At 40.3% G+C, this 23,019-nt stretch overlaps 1 protein-coding gene and 2 pseudogenes across 2 annotated transcripts; all 3 read left to right on the top strand.

Moving 5' to 3' along the window:
* On the top strand, positions 1-3,578 carry LOC138010877 (type I iodothyronine deiodinase-like; annotated as a pseudogene).
* A 3,951-nt stretch (positions 3,579-7,529) lies between these two features.
* On the top strand, positions 7,530-11,164 carry LOC138010876 (type I iodothyronine deiodinase-like; annotated as a pseudogene).
* A 2,715-nt stretch (positions 11,165-13,879) lies between these two features.
* LOC138010872 (nuclease-like) lies at positions 13,880-16,673 on the top strand. Of its 2 annotated transcripts, none has more exons than XM_068857899.1 (3): positions 13,880-14,458; positions 14,735-15,046; positions 15,699-16,673. In XM_068857899.1, the coding sequence occupies exons 1-3, from the start codon at positions 14,347-14,349 to the stop codon at positions 16,298-16,300; spliced, it is 1,026 nt and encodes a 341-aa protein (XP_068714000.1). In that variant the 5' UTR covers positions 13,880-14,346; the 3' UTR covers positions 16,301-16,673. The 2 variants fall into 2 exon arrangements, with proteins under 2 accessions (XP_068714000.1, XP_068713999.1); XM_068857898.1 differs by having other exon boundaries at positions 14,729-15,046.
* The last annotated feature ends 6,346 nt before the right edge of the window (positions 16,674-23,019 follow it).

Genomic DNA, 23,019 nt, shown 5'->3' with positions numbered 1-23,019 from the left:
CACGTGGTCTGAAATTGGAAAACAAAACTTACAAGCTTAAGAGGTCTATTGCTATCAATAGCAAAGCCGATCTAATCCGTAGAAGCCACTTTGCAACCTCGAGCGTTTTCACTCAGTTTATCACGCTATCAAGATGAAGAGCCTACCGTATGCCATAGCACTTGGTTTAACTTACATCAAATGCATTGTCGCCTTTGTTGTGAAAGTCGTGTTGTCCCACACTCCAATCCTTAAGAACAAGCTTCAAAAGTTCGAAGAAGAGAGGAATCGTGTTCCATACCAGAACTTTTGGGACGTTTACGGTGGACGCAAGCACTTCGTCTCCATTCTAAAAATACTGGTCGGTGATTTAAACAAGGTGGCTAAACTTGGCTTTTCTGCTCCGAATTGCACAGTTGCCAAGGTCGATGGAAAAGAATGCAAGCTGTTAGATTTTACTAAAGGAAATCGCCCGCTTGTTCTTAACTTCGGCAGCTGCACCTGACCACCGTTCCTTGTCACTTTTGTGAAAGAATTTGAGACCGTCGTTCACAATTTTGACAAAGTTGCAGATTTTCTTACAGTATACATTAGCGAAGCTCACCCAACGGATGATTGGCGTTGGAATGTAAGTACTGGCCACCATATTCTTCTCTGTTTTTTTTTTATTTTAGACGAGAATTCATAACCTTTTAAGTGCACTTTTAGTTACCTTATAAGGTGGGGTTGTATAGGTCTTTGTTCATAACCATGTGTTAATCTTCTTCATCCAATTCCTCCGGGAAAACTAGGCTACCATATGGAGGTTAAAGTCCTTAGGTCACTTTCGCGTCCTGCAGATCAATCTACGTCACCAGCGCCTTAGCTTATAGTATGACGCACTCCGAGCTACTTGCCTCAGTCATTTCTTCGTGAATTTTGAAAAAAAAGCACGATTCCAGAGTTGTCTTTGAATTGTACTCATATGATAAACGCTTAAAATACCTGCGGGGAGAATTTATCCATGGACATTGGCTTTTTTGGCTACGGACCTGGGGCCCTTTTCTCGAAAGTCCCGAACTTTACGAGCCATTTTCGGGTGTCACAATTCCCTCTGTATCTCCAAAACGGAGAGGATTTAAGGCAACAAACTTCACAGTCAGTTTGCTTTTTGTAACATTGAAAACATGTTTAAAAATTGGCTTTCCTGAACAAGCGGTTGGCAGATTCACAAATGGCTTTTTGGCCTGAAAACTTTCGGGACTTTCGAGAAACGGATCTCTGGTCACTCCTCCTCCCCCCTCCCCCTCCCCCCAAAAATAAACAACGTTGAATCTTCTTCGCTATAAGTCACAAACTGGATGTATAATTGTTTGATTTTAACACATTCTCGTCACCAGAGCCTCGGATCGGCCCAAGGCTGTGGGAAACTTTGTGTAGGAGAACATGCACCGTTGGGTTCTCATAGCCAAATATTGGCTGTTTGAACCTTACGGCGCCTGCTCACTCCTCGTGCTAACATTAATACACCAATTAGAGACGCTTTTGACTGTTCTTTACGAAAACCAATGAGAAGACATTCTGCTTCAGGGTTCCCCAGAGCTCATCTCTCCCTCAGTCAAGAGACGAGTTCTGGGGTCGAGATTGGATTTTAACAATATTACAGGAGGGTAAGGCACTGAACATGCACAGGCTATCATAACATTTATCCCCCATACATGTAGCTTCGTAATGCATCATGATGAAAAAATGAAATAATGGCTTACTTTTTCACCTTGCTTATTCCATTTCTCATTATAGAACAACGTGGAAATCCAGCAACACAAGAATTTAATAGAGCGTTGTGACGCCGCCAAACGTTTGCAGGAGTTCTGTTCATGCACCGCTCCTATTGTGGTCGACTCGATGCAGAATGAAGCGAACGACGCGTATGGAGCCTGGCCCGAGAGACTGTATATTATACAGCAAGGCAAGATAGTGTACGAGGGTGGGACGGGTCCCTACAACTACAACTTAGGGGAGGTGGAAAAGTGGTTAGAAAAATACAAAACCACTCTGTAACTACGTCCTAAAACGGGGGAGAAGTTCTAACTCGCCGGTCTTCATTTAGTCTTGTGATATGCCATCAATATCGATTTGTCAAACAAGGTTTTTTATGTCTAACATTTTTTAAAAGACTGTAGCAATTCCTGTTATTTCCCCAATCAATGTAATTCGGATAATTCAAATGAAAATTTTTCATGGTGATTCATTGTACTTTTAACACGAATGACATTAATTAATATTCGTAACATTAGACTTCGTAATTTAAGACTTCTTCTGTAAGGGAAGATAGGCTCGAAATGGCCTACATAGCTTTTTTTGCACGACGTCAGTGCTTCCATGTTGGTTTTTCAAGCAAATCCCCTGGGAATTGAAGCAACCAGAGACTCGTTAGTTTTTGGAACGAAGTGTTTGGTTTTTCGATTTCAGTGGCTGGCGCATTTGTGAAAAAAAAAGAAAGAAATGTTTGTAAACAGACATTTTCCCTCTTCTTACGGAGAGACTTATATGGCGGCTGGTCACGTGACTTTATAGCGCAAAAATCCCCCACCCCCCCCGCAACCCCTTCAGCATATTTCATTTTTTAAGGACCGTATATGAGAATGCCCTACGGAGTAAATATGCTTCTCTTGATATAAGAAATCTTGTTCTTAACGAGCCAAATCCAAAAGTGCTTTGAGACTAATCCGAAAACTTCAATATTATGATTCTCCTGCCAAGGTTTCACTCCGTGATTAAGGAAGCTACCCACTGGAAAATGACTCCTCCCTACCCTTGCCGTGAGGGTTAACATGGATCAACGTCGTTCCCAGGGAAGAGACTCTCGGCAGAGAAAAGCTCTGGGAACGAGGTTGAACAAGGGTTACTTTTAATACTATTCTTGGTTTTCACTCACGTGATCATCGGCCACATTTCTAATAATACAAAAGAAACGTTTTGCTTTGTTAAGAATCCGGAGACGATGAGACTTCTTAATGAAATTATAGTTCAATTTTTGAAGGATATGCTTAGGACACCAACAGGGTGGCCGTTGTTTGTTTGGAATAGGGACCCCAACGTGCCGGCCGGCACGTCAAGAGGAAGCTATGTGATGACCGCTAGTTTAATTTGATAATTCGTTGCAATGACAGTGGTATCGACATAGCCAATAAAACCAAGTTTCAAAGCAGTTCCTTTCAAGTTAAACCATTATATGTTGCGAAAGGTGAAACTGATAAACTGCCAATTTTTGTTCCTCGCGAAGAGAGATCAATGTAAATACTTAACTTGAAATCGTCAGTTTCCTGAATCTTCTATCCATTCTAGCCGCTTTTTTGTTCATCTCTACGAAGTCCGAAATCCTGGATGACAGCCATAAAGGAAAAACACCATTTGAATGTGGATCTCTATGGCTCGACTAATAGTGTGGATATGAGGATTTGGTGTTTGGGCAATGAAGCTAAGGCTAGTCTAAACAGAAGGAATCTCGATAGTTAGGTAGTTGATTTGGCAAGCTAAGAGATTTTCAATGGGTATACGATGGATTGTACCTTGCATGATTAAAACAATTGCCAAGTTCTCTCAATAAAGGAAGGCTTAATGCATTAAACTGTGTTCAAAAACTTACTCATCTGATTGACCAGAAACCAACTTATTTACAAAAAAATAGGCACGCAATGCGTACGTGTGGTAGTGCAGTAACTTGAAACACGGCTTTATTCGATAAATTTCAAGTGAGCTGCGTTTTGTTTTCCATAATCATAAAAATCAACCACGGCATCCGCCATTTTGTTGAAATGATCAGACGCGGGAAATCTGGAACGAGTGCTTTAATTGGCCAGACGCAGCCAATTTCCTTGTGCTTATGCTGTGTTTCGTTTTACATAACGCAACCGAACGCAAGCATAAGCGCAAGAACAAGGAAAAGGAAAAGATTTAACCCTTGCGCATGCGCTTATGCTTGCGTCAACCTCGTTTTCACGGTGAAATAAGCGCTCTTATGCTTGCGTCGCTAGTGAAAACCAGGGTTACCAACTCGCGAAAAAAAAAAAAGGATACATCTCTGACAAAATGATGGCAAGACACCGGGTTTTTGCTTTTGTCAGTTTGTTTTTTCCTTCTTTCTACAATCTTGGACAAAACTCATGGGAAAAATTCTAGCTTGAGCATCATTTGGCACGCACTCACAAAATACATTGGTCCTTCCCCCCTTACCCCCTTACCAATATTGATAATGTAATGCAAAATACTGTGCGAGCCTTTGGTCGCTTTTTCAAAAAAACCTTGAAATGGGGGGAGGGGGCAAAGTAGGAAGAATTTACTCTTTATTAGAGGGCCACATTTTCCCAATGAGTTTTGTCCAAGATTGTAGTTTATAAAGTTCGACAAGAAATATGCGAATTCAACATCCAACCCGTGAGGTCAACCATTGATTCTGCAAAAGCCAAAAATTCACACTCCCAGACGAGCAGCGGTGATCTAACCCGAAGGTCGTGGGTTCAATTCCAACCCTGGTCAGAGTTTTTCTCTGTCCTTGTGTGGGCCCATTTCCATTAGTAGGGCTAACGCTCACATGGTTCATTTGGGGGTACAAAACTAGCACTTCACGTTACACTCTAATCAGTTAAGTCTGAGGTTATTTATCACCAGGTAAATCCATCGTTTTGGAAATAGAAGCTGCTTTAGTATTTATCAGCGTTACAAATTCTTGCCAATTTTTGGGGCTCATTTGTTAAAATTCGAACACGCTTCCTGAAAATATACCTGTTTTAACATTCTCGTGGTTTACGCACGCCCTGCAGGCCTATCTGCCACGGACTTACACTATATTAGATCAGGGAGTTTAAGCAAAGACGACGGCTACGGCAACGAGAACGCCACAATGCAAGAAGATAATTGGTTAAAAAAGAAAAAAAATAGTCGTGCTGAACGTGCAGCATGAATTTCCGTGCATTTCTGTGGCATACTCCACAAAACAACAACGGCAAATCACAAAATTTTAGGTTTTGGCGACAACCGTTCATATCTGTCCAGTTTCATGATAGTTCACCCCTATTGTACAAATGAACAAGACGGAATAATTGCGGAATACTTGCTATAGCGTTAAGTTATATTTTGGAATGACATTTTCGTTGGCGTAGCGGTCGACGTCGTCTTTGCTTAAACTCTCTACTCTTACAACTGGGTGAAATATTGTGTGGTGCACTTCCAGTGCATTACCACAACAACATAATCACTAACAGAGAGGATCCAAACGAACCAACCACTCACGTGCACTAGTCCAATCGTCATAGCCAATAACATTACGGTCCACATGACAGACAATCAATAACCAATCAGCACATGTACGATCTCCTCTGGCAACACACTTAACACCTGACTCTAAAGATGACTTTAGCTCAGATGAGTGGTTGAATGCTTAATCGTGAATAGGATTCTTTGTTTGGATTACACTGAACCAGACGATGTAATTAAAGTCTATTAATGTTTCTGCATATAGCAAGGCAATAGCCGAAAGCCTCCGGTACCCTTATCCTGTCTGTGTTATTCCCCACCCCTCCCTTCCAAAAACTTGCTTGTGGTGCTGTTCTAGCAACAAGTTTGGACACGTGACACCAGAGAAGCACGTGTGACACGAATCTTCCTAAACACGTCTTCTTTTGTCGTTAGTTTCTAAGGAATTCGTGGTGCTGCATCGATGGGTGTTTGAAACACAAGAATTAACATGATTAATTTTGGGTCTATCATTTGAGTTAGGAAACGCAAATTGGCAGTCTTGGACAAGGGCTCGAAATTTCAGCTTTTCAATAACGGATGTTGGTTAATTTAATTACTGGGTTTCCAGTTGAAAAACGTGTAGTATTTAAAGTTTTTTTTCCTGTGTCGGAAATCGGCATAGTTGCGCAATAGGGTCTATCCTGTCATTTCCCTGCTAGCAAAGGTCTCTTTTCTTTTTGGTTTCGCTGGACTGACGAGGACGAGAAAATAGACCTCTGCCATGGGTCAAAACTCATTGTGTTGAGTGTGCGTGGTGGTTACTTAGCGACCGAATCCTCACCTGAACTTCACGTTGTTTCAGCTCACATACGACGGGACGGGATTCAAACCCATGACCCTTTGCGAGCCAGTGTACTGCTCTACCACCTGAGCTATGAAGCGATTGAGGCCGGATGTCTAGAAAGTGACAGTTGCTTAACTAAGTAGACTTTTTTTCAAAGACGGCGGACATTTTGATTTCTATTGTTTCGAAAGACATTATGGGATGCTCTTGGGGCAGGTTAAATACGTGTTTGCTCCCTGGGCATCCCATAATAGCTATTTGAACGATCGAAATCAAATGCTCCTGTATCTGCAAAAAAGTCTTTTGTCAAGTTGAGTCCGTGGATCATTTCAGTCTTCCGTCTATAGAGTGTTTTCACGTGACGTCACGGCGGCCATGTTGGTAATCCTAAACAATAGAACGGCAGCCATGTTGGTGTACCCAACTAATCCTCCAGGAATTGAGCTCTATTATCATGCAAATGTTTTCTTTTGTTTCAGGGTAAAAAAAAAGGTTACTGATCACGTGAGTGAAAGCATTCCATAACCCTCAATTCAAACGCACATTTCTTTATAGACATACTGTTGAAAAATTTCCAAGGGATTCTCTCAAAAGTTTTAGCAACTTTTAGTGAGCACCTTTTACAACTATTTGAGCAATTTGTTGCACTTTTGAAGCACTCTTTTTTGTTTTTTCCACAGAAATTGGGACAAGCCTAAGCCTCTTAATCCTTTAACCCCCATGATCTAACAGTTAATTATCCTAACTACTTCCATATATTTCTTAGTTGAATGGTCGAGAGAATTTAGTGGTATATCAGAACCATATCCTTAAGCTGACAATAATCTATGTTCTCAATACTTGTCTACCTGACACTGTATTAAATTTGAGAGGTGGATTTATATACTGGTATTGTTGCACGATCCTTCAACCTGCGCATAATTAGTACAGGACAGTCACTCATTATCGTCTGCCATGTCATTCCTCAATACGTCTGTTTATTTCTTGTTTATTACAATACCTCAGACATGTAGATTAGTTATTTACATTACAAGAGACTTAAGTAAAGAGATGGGATGAAACGCTTCAACGGTGGCGCGACATTTTAACACTTCATTTGAAATCGATTAGTTGCCCATTCTATTTCTTGAAAATGAATTTCCCATACGTTTCTTAGATTAAATATTTTGTTTGCAAACGTTTCAACTAAACTTAACTAAACTAAGGTAAAGTAAAGTAAGATTACTGAAGCAGAGGCAAAGAAACAAATATGAGTTCGTCCGCAAATTGTGCGTGGGGGATAAGGTTTCACGCAAACCCTGAGTCTGTCACAATTGGCCAATGAAGTATGTCGTTTGCAAGACTGTTCTACTATTGATTCTATAGACCTCTTTAGCTTGGACATTTTGTTTTGCAATTTCAGACCACGTGATGTTACCCTAGGGAAAACTTTCTTTCAAATTTCGTCCTATGCACGTGAATATGTACGCATAACTTCTGACAAAACAAAAGGTAAATTCCCTTGACAACATCACGTGGTCTGAAATTGGAAAACAAAACTTACAAGCTTAAGAGGTCTATTGCTATCAATTTCAAAGCCGATCTAATCCGTGGAAGCCACTTTGCAACCTCGAATGTCTTCACTCAGTTTATCACGCTATCAAGATGAAGAGCCTACCGTATGCCATAGCACTTGGTTTAACTTACATCAAAGGCATTGTCGCCTTTGTTGTGAAAGTGGTGTTGTCCCACACTCCAATCCTTAAGAACAAGCTTCAAAAGTTCGAAGAAGAGAGCAATCGTGTTCCATACCAAAACTTTTGGGACGTTTACGGTGGACGCAAGCACTTCGTCTCCATTGTAAAAATACTGGTCGGTGATTTAAACAAGGTGGCTAAGCTTGGCTTTTCTGCTCCGAATTGCACAGTTGCCAAGGTTGATGGAAAAGAATGCAAGCTGTTAGATTTTACTAAAGGGAATCGCCCGCTTGTTCTTAACTTCGGCAGCTGCACCTGACCACCGTTCCTTGTCACTTTTGTGAAAGAATTTGAGACCGTCGTTCACAATTTTGACAAAGTTGCAGATTTTCTTACAGTATACATTAGCGAAGCTCACCCAACGGATGATTGGCGTTGGAATGTAAGTACTGGCCACCATATTCTTCTCTGTTTTTTTTTTATTTTAGACGAGATTTCATAACCTTTTAAGTGCACTTTTAGTTACCTTATAAGGTGGGGTTGTATAGGTCTTTGTTCATAAACATGTCTTAATCTTCTTCATCCAATTCCTCCAGGAAAACTAGGCTACCATATGGAGGTTAAAGTCCTTAGGTCACTTTCGCGTCCTGCAGATCAATCTACGTCACCAGCGCCTTAGCTTAGAGTATGACGCACTCCGAGCTACTTGCCTGAGTCATTTCTTCGTGAATTTTGAAAAAAAAGCGCGATTCCAGAGTTGTCTTTGAAATGTACTCATATGATAAACGCTTAAAATACCTGCGGAGAGAATTTAACCATGGACATTGGCTCAGTTATAATTTTTTTTTTGGCTACGGACCTGGGGCCCTTTTCTCGAAAGTCCCGAAACTTTACGGGCCATTTTCGGGTGTCACAATTCCCTCTGTATCTCAAGAACGGAGAGGATTTAAGGCAACAAACTTCACAGTCAGTTTGCTTTTTGTAACATTGAAAACATGTTTAAAAATTGGCTTTCCTGAACGAGCGGTTGGCAGATTCACAAATGGCTTTTTGGGCCCGAAAACTTTCGGGACTTTCGAGAAACGGGTCTCTGGTCACTCCTCCTCCCCCTTCCCCCACCCCCCCAAAAAAAACAACGTTGAGTCTTCTTCGCTATAAGTCACAAACTGGATGTATAATTGTTTGATTTTAACACATTCTCGTCACCAGAGCCTCGGATCGGCCTAAGGCTCTGGGAAACTCTGTGTAGGAGAACATGCACCGTAGGGTTCTCATAGCCAAATATTGGCTATTTGAACAACGTGTAACATGAATGCACCAATTAGAGACTCTTTTTATTGTTCTTCACGAAAACCAATGAGAAGACATTATGCTTCAGGGTTCCCCAGAGCTCATCTCTCCCTCAGTCAAGAGACGAGTTCTGGGGTCGAGACTGGATTTTAACAATATTACAGGAGGGTAAGGGATTGGACATGCACAGGCTATCATAATATTTATCCCCCATACATGTAGCTTCGTAACGCATCATGATGAAAAAATGAAATAATGGCTTACTTTTTCACCTTCCTTATTCCATTTCTCATTATAGAACAACGTGGAAATCCAGCAACACAAGAATTTAATAGAGCGTTGTGACGCCGCCAAACGTTTGCAGGAGTTCTGTTCATGCACCGCTCCTATTGTGGTCGACTCGATGCAGAATGAAGCGAACGACGCGTATGGAGCCTGGCCCGAGAGACTGTATATTATACAGCAAGGCAAGATAGTGTACGAGGGTGGGACGGGTCCCTACAACTACAACTTAGGGGAGGTGGAAAAGTGGTTAGAAAAATACAAAACCACTCTGTAACTACGTCCTAAAACGGGGGAGAAGTTCTAACTCGCCGGTCTTCATTTAGTCTTGTGATATGCCATCAATATCGATTTGTCAAACAAGGTTTTTTATGTCTAACATTTTTTAAAAGACTGTAGCAATTCCTGTTATTTCCCCAATCAATGTAATTCGGATAATTCAAATGAAAATTTTTCATGATGATTCATTGTACTTTTAACACGAATGACATTAATTAATATTCGTAACATTAGACTTCGTAATTTAAGCCTTCTTCTGTAAGGGAAGGTAGGCTCGAAATAGCCTACATAGCTTTTTTTGCACGAAGTCAGTGCTTCAATGCTGGTTTTTCAAGCAAATCCCCTGGGAATTGAAGCAACCAGAGACTCGTTAGTTTTTGGAACGAAGTGTTTGGTTTTTCGATTTCAGTGGCTGGCACATTTGTAAAAAAAAAAGAAAGAAATGTTTGTAAACAGATATTTTCCCTCTTCTTACGGAAAGACTTATATGGCCGCTGGTCACGTGACTTTATAGCGCAACAATTCCCCCCCCCCCCCCCCTAGCCCCTTCAGCATATTTCATTTTTTAAGGACCGTACATGAGAATGCCCTACGGAGTAAATATGCTTCTCTTGATATAAGAAATCTTGTTCTTAACGAGCCGAATCCAAAAGTGCTTTGAGACTAATCCGAAAATTTCAATATTATGATTCTCCTGCCAAGGTTTCACTCCGTGATTAAGGAAGCTACCCACTGGAAAAATGACTCCTCCCTACCCTTGCCGTGAGGGTTAATGTGGATCAACGTCGTTCCCAGGGAAGAGACTCTCGGCAGAGAAAGGCTCTGGGAACGAGGTTGAACATGGGTTACTTTTACTACTATTCTTGGTTTTCACTCACGTGATCATCGGCCATATTTCTAATAATACAAAAAAAACGTTTTTCTTTGTTAAGAATCCGGAGACGATGAGACTTCTTAATGAAATTATAGTTCGATTTTTGAAGGATATGCTTAGGACACCAACAGGGTGGCCATTGTTTGTTTGGAATAGGGACCCCAACGTGCCGGCCGGCACGTCAAGAGGAAGTTATGTGATGACCGCTAGTTTAATTTGATAATTCGTTGCAATGACAGTGGTATCGACATAGCCAATAAAACCAAGTTTCAAAGGAGTTCCTTTCAAGTTAAACCATTATATGTTGCGAAAGGTGAAACTGATAAACTGCCAATTTTTGTTCCTGGCGAAGAGAGATCAATGTTAATACTTAACTTGAAATCGTTTAGTTTCCTGAATCTTCTGTCCATTCTAGCCGCTTTTTTGTTCATCTCTACGAAGTCCGAAATCCTGGATGACAGCCATAAAGGAAAAACACCATTTGAATGTGGATCTCTATGGCTCGACTAATAGTGTGGATATGAGGATTTGGTGTTTGGGCAATGACGCTAAGGCTAGTCTAAACAGAAGGAATCTCGATAGTTAGGTAGTTGATTTGGCAAGCTAAGACGTTTTCAATGGGTATACGATGGATTGTACTTTTTTTTTTAACAAAATAATACAATGAACAATGGCATGATTAAAACAATTGCCAAGTTCTCTCAATAAAGGAAGGCTTAATGCATTAAACTGTGTTCAAAAACTTACTCATCTGATTGACCGGAAACCAACTTATTTACAAAAAAATAAGCACGCAATGCGTACGTGTGGTAGTGCAGTAACTTGAAACACGGCTTTATTCGATAAATTTCAAGTGAGCTGCGTTTTGTTTTCCATAATCATAAAAATCAACCACGGCATCCGCCATTTTGTTTAAATGATCAGACGCGGGAAATCTGGAACGAGTGCTTTAATTGGCCAGACGTAGCAAATTTCCTTGTGCTTATGCTTTGTTTCGGTTTACACGACGTAACCGAACGCAAGCAAGCAAGCAAGTTGCTTGCGTCAACCTCGTTTTCACGGTGAAATACGCGCTCTTATGCTTGCGTCGCTAGTGAAAACCAGGGTTAACAACTCGCGAAAAAAAAAAAGGATACATCTCTGACAAAATGATGGCAAGACACCGGGTTTTTGCTTTTGTCAGTTTGTTTTTTCTTTCTTTCTACAATCTTGGACAAAACTGTTGCGAAAAATTCTAGCTTAAGCATCATTTGGCACGCACTCACAAAATACAGTGGTCCTTCCCCCCTTACCAATATTGATAATGTAATGCAAAATACTGTGCGAGCCTTTGGTCGCTTTTTGAAAAAACATTGAAATGGGGGGAGGGGGCAAAGTAGGAAGAATTTACTCTTTATTAGAGGGCCACATTTTCCCAATGAGTTTTGTCCAAGATTGTAGTTTATAAAGTTCGACAAGAAATATGCGAATTCAACATCCAACCCGTGAGGTCGACCATTGATTCTGCAAAAGCCAAAAATTCACACTCCCAGACGAGCAGCGGTGATCTAACCCGAAGATTGTGGGTTCAATTCCCACCCTGGTCAGAGTTTTTCTCTGTCCTTGTGTGGGCCCATTTCCATTAGTAGGGCTAACGCTCACATGGTTCATTTGGGGTACAAAACTAGCACTTCACGTTACACTCTAATCAATTAAGTCTGAGGTTATTTATCACCAGGTAATTCCATCGTTTTGGAAATAGAAGCTGCTTTAGTATTTATCAGCGTTACAAATTCTTGCCAATCTTGGGGCTCATTTGTTGAAATTCAAACACGCTTCCTGAAAATATACCTGTTTTAACATTCTCGTGATTTACGCACGCGCTGCGGGCCTATCTGCCACGGACTTACACTATATTAGATCAAGGAGTTTAAGAAAAGACGACGGCTACGGCCACGAGAACGCCACAATGCAAGAAGATAATTGGTTAAAAAAGAAAAAAAATAGCCGTGCTGAACGTGAGCATGAATTTCCGTGCATTTCTGTGCCATACTCCACAAATTAACAACGGCAAATCACAAAATTTTAGGTTTTGGCGACAACCGTTCATATCTATCCAGTTTCATGATAGTTTACCCTTATTGTACAAATTAACAAGATGGAATAATTGCGGAATACTTGCTATAGCGTTAAGTTATATTTTGGAATGACATTTTCGTTGGCGTAGCGGTCGACGTCGTCTTTGCTTAAACTCCCTACATATTGTGTAGTGCACTTACAGTGAACTACCACAACAACAATATCACTAACAGAGAGGATCCAAACGAACCAACCACTCACGTGCACTAGTCCAATCGTCCTAGCCAATAACATTACGGCCCACATGACAGACAACCAATAACATCACGTATCTGTGCTCCAATCAGGACATGTACGATCTCCTCTGGCAACACACTTAACACCTGACTCAAAAGATGCCAGATTAATGGTTGAATCCTTAATATAATCGTCAACGTGATTCTTTGTTTGGATTACACTCAAACAGACGATGAAATAAAAGTCTATCAAGGTTTCTCCCTACGGAGCAAGTCAATAGCCGAAAGCCTCGGGTACCCTTATCCTGTCTGTGTTCTTTCCCACCCCTCCCTTCCAAAAACTTGCTTGTGGTGCTGTTCTAGCGACAAGCTTGGACACGTGACACCAGAGAAGCACATGTGACACGAACCATCCTAAATACGTCTTCTTTTGTCGTTAGTTTCTAAGGAATCCGTGGTGCTGCATCGATGGGTGTTTGAAACACGAGAATTAACATGATTAATTTTGGGTGTATCATTTGAGTTACGAAATGCAAATTGTCAGTCTTGGATAAGGGTTCGAAATGTCAGCTTTTCAATAACGAATGTTGGTTAATTTAATTACTGGGTTACCAGTCGAAAAACGTGTAGCATTAATTAGTTTCTAAGTTTCTATTTCTGCGATCGCCGTCGCGACGTCGCAGAGCGTGTTGTTTTCATATGTAGCAATGATCACTACCGCCGCATCGTTGTATTGGGGTTGTTTTTGCGATCACTTCGATTGTTGCGATCACATCATGAAACCAGTCTTTGGTGCAAGTTTAGAGAAGAAAGACCCATTCTGAACGTGAAATCGGATTCCATTCGTGCGAACCAGCGAGCCAGTAATCGTGTAATTTTTATTTTCCTGCTCTCTAGTATGTTAATTCATCGCTAACTCTGCTTCAACCACTTGTTACAATTTACACTTTGCCCACAAGTTACCTTGACAATGGCGTCATGAGGACTCCGAAATGTCGGGATTTTATCGTTCGTTTTGCTGGTCCGTGATAGATGTGTTTAAAACAATAATAATAGTCGATGATAGTAATAGTCAAGTTAAAGTCGAGTTTAACTAATTAAAGTGTTTTGAAAAACCTATCTTTTGACTTTTCGGCTGAATAGACACCCAAACCTTGTGACACGTTTTCATGGGCGTTTAATATTTCATTACCAGTAACGATTCATGTTTTGATTAACTTATTTCATTAACTATCCGAGTTGCATGTTGGACACATATTACTATTCCGTTGTTATATGGTATTACTAATCAAAGTGGGAGAAAAGTCCGGCTGACATTGATTTCTTCTTTTTTTATGGTATCTAAAAATGCAAGAAAGGACGACATTCCACTTGATACGCTGGTCAGTGTGGGTAACATGATCACAACCTGTTACCACGGCCCTGATTGAAAAATGAGGTAATCACATCTCATTCACATTGAGGTGGCATTTAAATAAAGGATTAATTTTCAAGTTGGACAGGCAATCATCGGCGAGTTTCCTTTATCCAAAACCTTAATTTGAAAACTCCTGTTTTTGCACGTTCCGTAAACAGGAAAGGAAACTCTACTGTTTTCTTTTTCCTTTCCGAATGAACGCGAAGATGACTTCCCTCCATATACTTACTCTCGTATTATTTATTTTTACTATTTTGATGGCTAACACGCAAGCGAAACTAATTCAACAGGACACAAAGATAAACGGTGAGAATCTCTTACTTATTACGACGGTGTTTGTTAGATACGTGTTTAAGAATATACTTCCAGTATTTCCACTAAGATTTTGAAAGAATCGTTCGAGGAAATTCAATGCTGGAATATTTGCTATCGTTGCATATCAGTACAGTATTTACCCTGAAATATATTTTACTGCAGTTAGATAAGAAGGCCGGAAAGTAAGCAAACATGCTGAGTTCTCGTGCTTGATACAACCTTAAAGGGAGCCACTCATTTTCACTCTTTTTTTCCCAAATGCTGGAGTCATTGACGAGTTAAACAATAGGGATGCTGAGGATATTCAGATCCAAGACGCAGTGGTTTCCACAACCATCCAGAAAAGCTGCAAAAGCTTTTTCGCTGGCCAAAAGCCTCCATCTGGTTTCCGAAAAAGCACGACGAACATCAGATTCATTTGTCAACAAGCTCCGGGGAATACTGTGAATTTCTTCTATTCAACAAAGTTCGATCAGAACTACGGAATACCAATCTATTCCGCGTACGTCGTATCTCAAGCAGAAGCCAGCCAGTTTGGTAAAGCCAAGAGACCCAGTGCTACGTGGAGAAGAGAAAAAGGTAAAGTGTTTTAAAGTTTGATCTCTCTAAAATAATGCTTTCCATCAAAATCCTGTAACTGAACTTATAAAGTAAAAAGTAAAGTAAAGCGACCATATTTAACGTCAATAACGCCTGACAGTAATTCAACTGACAAACCGGATTTGGACAGTGCGCTCATTTTACTTCCCGCTCTCCATCAGTGCTCCGTTTTTTTTAAGGGTATTAAAAGCTACTTAAGCTACAATGAAAGGAAAGAAGTCAAAACAAAGAGGTGAAGTCGGGAATCGATCTCGAGACCTCTTGCACCAAGGCCGGGAACTAACCGACTTTGCTATCCTTGCTCCTCATGCCATCGACATATTTCATACTTATGCCATTCGTACATTTCAATCTAACGTTTGTTATTAGGAATTATTTTACCACTTTTTAGAGAAAATTGTAGAGCTTATCTCAGACCGGATTCACCCCTACATATGAGATCAACGCTCTATACTTCAGGATTTTGCTCTTATATTGATGGCATTTTATGGTGTGCGGTTGAAAGCAAAGCTTATTTCGCCAATATCACGTTATTTTTTTCAAGCCTTGTTTACTAAATAGACAAGGATGTCAACGACCAGATCGAGATTGTTATTGAGTGGCTCTCTCAGTGCTTGTTACGTCCACACAGGTATCACAAAACAAGCAAATGATGCGACATACAAAGGAACAGGCTATGATAAGGGCCATCTGGTCCCTGCACAGACGTACTCCTTCACTGACGAGCACATGCTTTCAACCTTCACCTACACAAACGCTGTTCCACAAGCTGCAGGTTTTAACAGAGGCCAGTGGGCTCAGTATGAAAAAAAGATAAGGGAATATGCCACAAACAGATGTAGTCCGAGTGGTGGGAACCTGTACCTAATCACTGGAATCTCAGAGGTTAGCCTTAAGAATGGAAAGAGCGGGCTAGAAGCGACCCAGAACACACTTGACGTCCTTCAACCTCCGGGAGGCGACGCGATCAGCATTCCAAGATCCATGTGGACAGCCGGCTGTTGCATTAGTCCCTCTAAAGGTGCATTGGGCGCTATTGCTGTGATCGGAAATAATGATAAGGTTACGAGCAACATCTTAATGTCTCAAGTGCAGATTTCAACGCTGCAAGGCTTCCTTCTCACTGGAGTCAAAGGTTTTGGAGGAACAGCCATCAATTTGTTTCCAGCAAACCCCGGATGTTCTAACCCAGGGAAGTGGGTCAATCTTTTAAAGCGACCGGCAAGTGGGTAAATTGTGCCAAGCATGCTAAGAGAACTGTGTCAAACATCAGGCCACTACTTCTTTAAGCATGCGTGTAGCTTTGACGCCATGTTAATGATATGGCCTTAGTGTTTTCCTTTACACTTTAATTTGAGCAAGTGCTGGCCTTCTAAAAAGAAACAAAATTGAACGAATAAATCTCAGACTTCGACAAATGATAATGAACAAAGTTGCATTTTGTAATCCCGTTTAGCCGAGTGCTCATCTTCGTTTGGTTTCCCAATCTCATATGTCCTTGATTCAAGATTCTTAAACCCCAGTTGTCACTAGAGTCTCCAAAAACACTTCCATTCTTTACTTCCTGCACAAACACATCTGAAAAGTTCCCTCCTAACAGTGTTAGAAGAGTGTACCTTCTTCCAGGTGACAAGCAAACACTTTATTGAATCGAGTCGTTCTTGAAGCTGTACGAAATGAAACAACAGCAAATATTTATTAACCATGGACCATATGCATAAAAACGGCTACCAATAAGTTATTCTTTTGTCGTTATGCTAATAATTCTCACTAACCTCATTTTAAAGAAAAATTTCTTTTGTATTTTTTATCATGCTTACGAGGGTAGTGAGAATAATTAGCATACAGACAAAAGAATGATTTATTGCGGCCATTTACGCATGCAGTCTATTATACTGTAGCCTTAGTTTGAGCGATCTCAAAAGGGGGGAGGGTGGCTGGTCACCAAAGTCCAGCCCCCTGGATCCGCCCCTGCCTCCAGAGCTTATAGTGTTGTAAGACGAGGTCTTCGATTTATCGTCCTTATCCGAGAAAACGATAAAGTCTTGCCATTTGTAGTTGTCAAAGCAAAGGCAGTTCCCTGATAGCAGAGGTATCTTTTCTTTCGCGTTCACTGAGCTGACAAAGAGACCTCTGCCGTGAGTCGAAACTCACTTTGATCCAACCGCCGTCCACAACCTTGGACGGCACTCTTCAACCGCATACGCCATGGTATGTTTGCTGACAGTGACTTTTTCACTGGCGAAAAATGTCTGATTGGTCGAGGCCTTGTCATGTGACTTCAATACATCAAATCAAACATGGCTGCCATTCGGTGTTTATTAGATCAATTTTATTAGATCTCCGCGGACAAAAAAGACCCTTTTTCAGGCCAGTAAAACGGACGAATGTAGACTGCATAGTGCGTTTCTATGTCAGCGAGATTCTCTTTTAAGCCAACACGGCTACGAGGGAAATTTCTTTTAAAATTTCAATGTCAACGCGAGTCTCGGTTCAGGCTAGTGTTCGAGTGGAAATTCGTTTGTGGAGCTTACCAGCTAATGGTTACCATCTTGATTTCAATTCATGCGTTTATCTTTTAAAAAGTGGAACAAAAAAGATACCACTAAATTTCCAAATGGTTTCTCTTCCAACTAAATAGTTACACACTGTTTCCCCGGGGTCCTGCATCTAACAGAAAATGTTAAGATTTTCGCATTTTTTTTCAAAATTAAGTTGTTAAAATTGCCATTCAAGAGGTCCCTAGAGGAAAATTTATTAAGACCGAAGGGAAAATTAAGAAATGTATTTCAGTCGTTCAAAAATAAAGTTTAAAGTGAATTTAGCAGTAATAATAACCAAAATCATACTTGACATGTCATAGCACCTCATATTGGGTACACTAGAAGCCCGGGGGGGGGGGGGGACTCCCATATGGAACAGACGGGGATGCTCGTCGGAAATTTTGAATTTAACCCCTAAAGGAGACCATCTGGGCGTGGCTCAAGCTTTTTGTGACCCCTAAAGGAGACTAATCTGGGCGTGGCAAAATGCCAATTGTTTGCTTTCCTCTAAATTATAGAAATAAACATAGATTAGGTTAACTCTGAATAGCCAAAACAACAATATTTGATTCAAAAGTCCAGCTTACCAGCAGGGAGAATTTTACTGTAGCAAAATATTACTACAGCTTTGTGACAACAAAAATACTTAATCAGGAATTGATTTTATCTTCCAGCAATAAAACAGCAGGAGGATATAAAATTAGGTATTTTCAAAGTTTAGAAAACTTGTTGAAGGTGATTCAGTGCCACCCTCCAAGACTCTTCACAAATTTCACGCTGGCCTACTAAGTACTTCCAGTACAACAAATTATCTAATCTCTCTTTGCGGACTCTGGTTGCAACACAGCTGCTTCAATAATTTTGATCCCCTTGCATTAGATTTAACTTTAAGAAAAACCATAACTTCATATTTCCGTAATAATCGTTCAAAGACATTGAGCAAAAGCATACAAAGCTACATTTGAAAGGGACATAATCCCATGTTGCAGTTTTCTGGATAAGACTTCACAGAAATAACTCCTGTTACCTTTCCATATGTAAAGAGGTCCCATGATTTATGAGTCAATTAGTCAATGAGTCATGAGTCAATGAGACTCACAGTCAATATAGCAATAATTTATTGATCAAGCCTAAGCCCTCGTTTCAGTGATTAGGCCTAAGCACTCTATGAAATTTTAGCTTTCATTTTATGGGTTAGGGTAACTGCACTAACTCATTGACTCATGACTCATTGACTCATAAATACTTAAGACTCATATGTAAAAAATATTTCAACATTAGATGCAATGAATTTTTTAGCAATTGCTGTAAATAATAGTAAGCATTCCTACCATTTCAAAGGATGAATAAATTAAAGTTGAATGCAGTAAGTGTAAGAAGTAAAAAAAGTGGAAAGTGGTCCAATTTATTTAAGCTGTAATCAATTTCCATCCTTGCTTTAGTCCCTGGATAGGGTTAAACAATGGTGGTGAAGTGAACAAACTACCCCAAGGGGGTACTTATGATACTGAGACCAAACAGCGGGCAGAGTTGCTGCAGTACATTTAAGGCTATCAATCTGAAAAATGAATGGAACTGTAGAAAAATTTGGTAAGCAAGCAAGTAGCTTTTACCTAAGTGTTATGAATTATAAAATGCCAGTCATTTGTCAATTTACGTAGAACTGGTTCCCCTAAGGGGTCAGATTTCTTTAGCCTACATCCAGAAAACAAGATTCTGTTACCTTTAAGGGTTGTTTAAAAAAAAAAAAGACCCCTCCTGAGCAAACTGCATCCTCATATTTGGATTCTCATTGATTTAATGACTTAAACGATATTATGCAAATTTGTTCTACAATAATACTCAAATACCATATAAGTATTTTTAACCTAACGTTTTTGCAAAGTTTACTCCTTGAGCCACCAGCTTCAACTTTGATACTTTGTTCTAAAAGCCAAAGCCGTTGTATAGCAATGGTGGAGGTGATGATTAGTCACTTTTGTTTTGGTTCAAATGAAGAAAGAAAGTCAAAGTAATGATCGCACTTTAACCCTTTCACCCCTAAACCGGCCATACTTGGTATTTTACTCTGTCTAAACCCAGAGTATTTTGCTCTGTCTAACACCAGATGATTTTACTTGTCAATGGGGAACCCCATGGAGTCAACAGTCAGTACTTCTCAACATAAAGAAAATGAATTCTGTGGACTTGAACATTCCCAAAAAGAAATGCCATATATTCCAAATATGGTTGCGTAAACTCTTCATTACAAGATTTACCTGCTTCAGGAACTTCAAATCAATGAATATTTTGAATATTTTTCCTGAACTCCTGCAAACTTTGTACACTTTTTAATGGTTTGCCCTTTAAAAGTAACATTCAGAAATAATGCAAATACAACTGAGGCTGTTTTGCATTATCTACAAGACAAGACAACAATATCCTTTATTCAAACACAATCAATATTAAAGCAATAACACATGCTTGTGGGGTCATGTGCTAACTATAATAAAGATACACTACAGGAAATAAAAAGCTTAAAACTAACTATGTGACAGACATAGGATATCTACACATAAGGGATCAGAAAAATATATTATTGCTATCCAAAATATCATATTGCAAATACACCAAAAGGTAACAGTTGATTGACAAGTTCCTTGTGTAAAATGGTAGAGCATGTTTAAAGTCCCGCAGGACCAAGATGAGAAGTTATGATAAAAACTTTAAACATATTTTTACCAAAATTATTTTACTGCCATCAACCCCAATGAGACCTTATGCATGGGACACTGTTTCTAGCTGCAGCTACAAATCACATAATATATTAATAAATTTTGCCATGTAAGAAAAGAACAAACATGTGGGGTGTAAGCAAAAAAAGTCCAAGGCAATAAAGCTTCCTTTCAGCCTTTTCAGGAACAACTATCCACTGTCAACCATACGTGACTCAAAACAGAATTTCCTTGATCCAACAACACATGACAGTCCCCTAAAACCAAAATTACATCATTAATGCTTCCAGAAAACAATAGTCTAAAAAAACCTGAATCTATAGATACCTATATACATCTGTACCTACGCGTCTGTTCTTCCAAAAATTATTTTAACTAACATGGATTTTGATTTTGATTTTAAACTCAAATTAATTGCAAATCCATAACTTGGCAACTACATGTACTTGAACGCAAGGATCGTTGAGTTGTGACTGCTAAAAAGTATAATAACTTAGACATTCACCAGAAAAGGGAATATAAATGACCTTAAAAGCAGCTATTTAAACTATTTGATACTAGGGTTACGTTCCCAATGAGACAATCACAGTAAAAATCAAATTCATATCTGATCGAATCATTGATCATTCATGTAGAGGTGCCGATCGTAAGGTGTACCGCAGAAAAAAATAACCTTCACGTTGAACAATATTACCACTTCCCTGCCACCTGGTACAAGCCAATTCACACATGAACGGAAACCTTAGGAATCCTCCTTTCTGTACATTACAGTAACTTTTTGTACCCGGTGGCAACAAACTTTCCACATCAAAAATTGCGTAAAAAACTCACCTGTTTCGCAGCTCTTTTCCCACGAAATAAAATTTTCCAGGAGCAAATTTTCCGAGGATGCTCGTTGGATTGGACTTTTAAACGATTTACACAACATAGACGTTCTCTAAGAATACATTCCACTTGAAACTGGCGTTAAAACTAGCCTTGATCGCTCTAAAAAGAACGGAAACCAACAAGCTACCGATTCTCAAAAGGCAGCCATTTTTCTGTTCTCCTCGGGAGTGTTTTTTTCACGAGAGCCAATGATCGTCCCGGAAACGCGTCACGTGACATATCGCGCGACTCATGCGCAGACATTTTTCGCCAGTGAAAGTGACTTTAGCCCGCTGTGTCCCGCGCATTCCTTTACAGCAATTTCGCTGTTGTTAAGCGAGCCCACACAACATGAAGTATCACGTGAGGAATTGGTCGCTAAGCAACCGCCGCGCATGCTCAACACAATGAGTTTCGACCCATGAGAGAGGTCTATTTTCCCGTACTCTTCAGCCCAGCGAACGCAGAAGAAAAGAGAACTCTTCTAGCAGGGAACAAAGGCAGCACCCTCTGCTCAGCTTTTTAGGACCTTGAGTGGTCGTGATTTTGTACCCACGACCTCTCGCTTAGCATACTGGCGTCTTATCATATTGGGCTAACCAGTGGTGGTAAAAGTGCGAGTGATTATCAGGGGCACACAACGGAAGACTTTTCAACACTTGCCAAAAACAGTCGAGTTACTGAAACATCATCTAAAAGATTCACAACTTAAGAAAAAAGGTCCCTTAAGTTTTTGGAAAGTCTCTTTTCGCCATATTTGGCACTCAAAAAGGTCACCTAGCATTTTCGGGAAGCAAACAGTTCGTAGGCAAGTTTGCTTGGAAGGTACCTTAAAGCTATCAATTTCTGAGAGAGGTATTTTATTCCCTTAAACTTTCCCGCCCTTCAGGTTTCAGCTACGAAGGCCGAATAGATCAAAGTTTTCTAGCTGAAAAAATATGTCTTAAAACCGTCTTTATCCATTACAAAGAAATAAGAAACTTCTCTCTGAGGTTTTAAGTTAAAATTCATCGTTGGGTGACCTGGATCATGCGAGAAACTGAGCCTCTGAGAGATCATAATCTCTTGTCTTGAGTCAGTTGAGGTCCTGTTTATGATAATCGTCACGTGACCCGGACCAAGTGCGAAGTCTTATGTAGTTTTCACTGACCGAACGCCATTATAACTAATTTTTGTGTTTAGAAGCCTTTGCACGCTGCTCGGTGTCCTACGTAGATCGTAACATGGAATCAGAAGTTTGAAGATCACTTCGCAGCTTCGAAGTCAGTATTTTGTTTGTTCTTAATCACTCACTGAAAAATGTGCCCATTAACCCATTGACATCCAAACCTGCCTAAACCGGCCAGACTTAGCATTTTACTCTGTCTAACGCCAGACGATTTTACTCGTCAAGGGGGAACCCCTGGGAGTAAATGGGTTAATTGGTAGACTGTGGAGTCTATAGTTTGCGTTCGAGTCGGTGTCACAGCGGATTTGAACCCCCCGGTCCAGCTCCGCCAGCGGATTTGGACCTCTCGGTCCAGGGGCACGTTTCTCGAAAGTCCCGAAACTTTTCGGGCCCTTATTGGGTGTCACAATTCTTTCTGTATCTTATGAACGGAGGGATTTTAAGCTATCAAACTTCGCAATCATTTTGCTTTTAGTTGTCTTGAAAACATGTCAAAAGAACAGCTTGTCAAAACAAGCCAGTGTCAGTTTCGAGAAACGGGCCCCAGTCCCGCCAGCGGATTTGGACCCCCGTGAAAATAAACATTCTTTTGACAAACTTTAACTGTATGAAGTTTAAGTCTGACATCTCTGTGATTAAAAAATGAACACGACAATTCAA

Source organism: Montipora foliosa, chromosome 7 (assembly GCF_036669935.1).
Source record: "Montipora foliosa isolate CH-2021 chromosome 7, ASM3666993v2, whole genome shotgun sequence".
NCBI classification, from domain to species: Eukaryota; Metazoa; Cnidaria; class Anthozoa; order Scleractinia; family Acroporidae; genus Montipora; species Montipora foliosa.
This window is presented reverse-complemented; position numbering and strand designations above follow the sequence as displayed.

Bases quoted from the DNA above. Each gene is read 5' to 3' on its own strand.
- LOC138010872 (XM_068857898.1), top strand. From the start codon at position 14,347: ATGAACGCGAAGATGACTTCCCTCCATATACTTACTCTCGTATTATTT. The intron at 14,459-14,728 runs GTGAGAATCTCT...TTTTCCCAAATG, and splicing joins ACAGGACACAAAGATAAACG to CTGGAGTCATTGACGAGTTA. The intron at 15,047-15,698 runs GTAAAGTGTTTT...ACGTCCACACAG, and splicing joins TACGTGGAGAAGAGAAAAAG to GTATCACAAAACAAGCAAAT.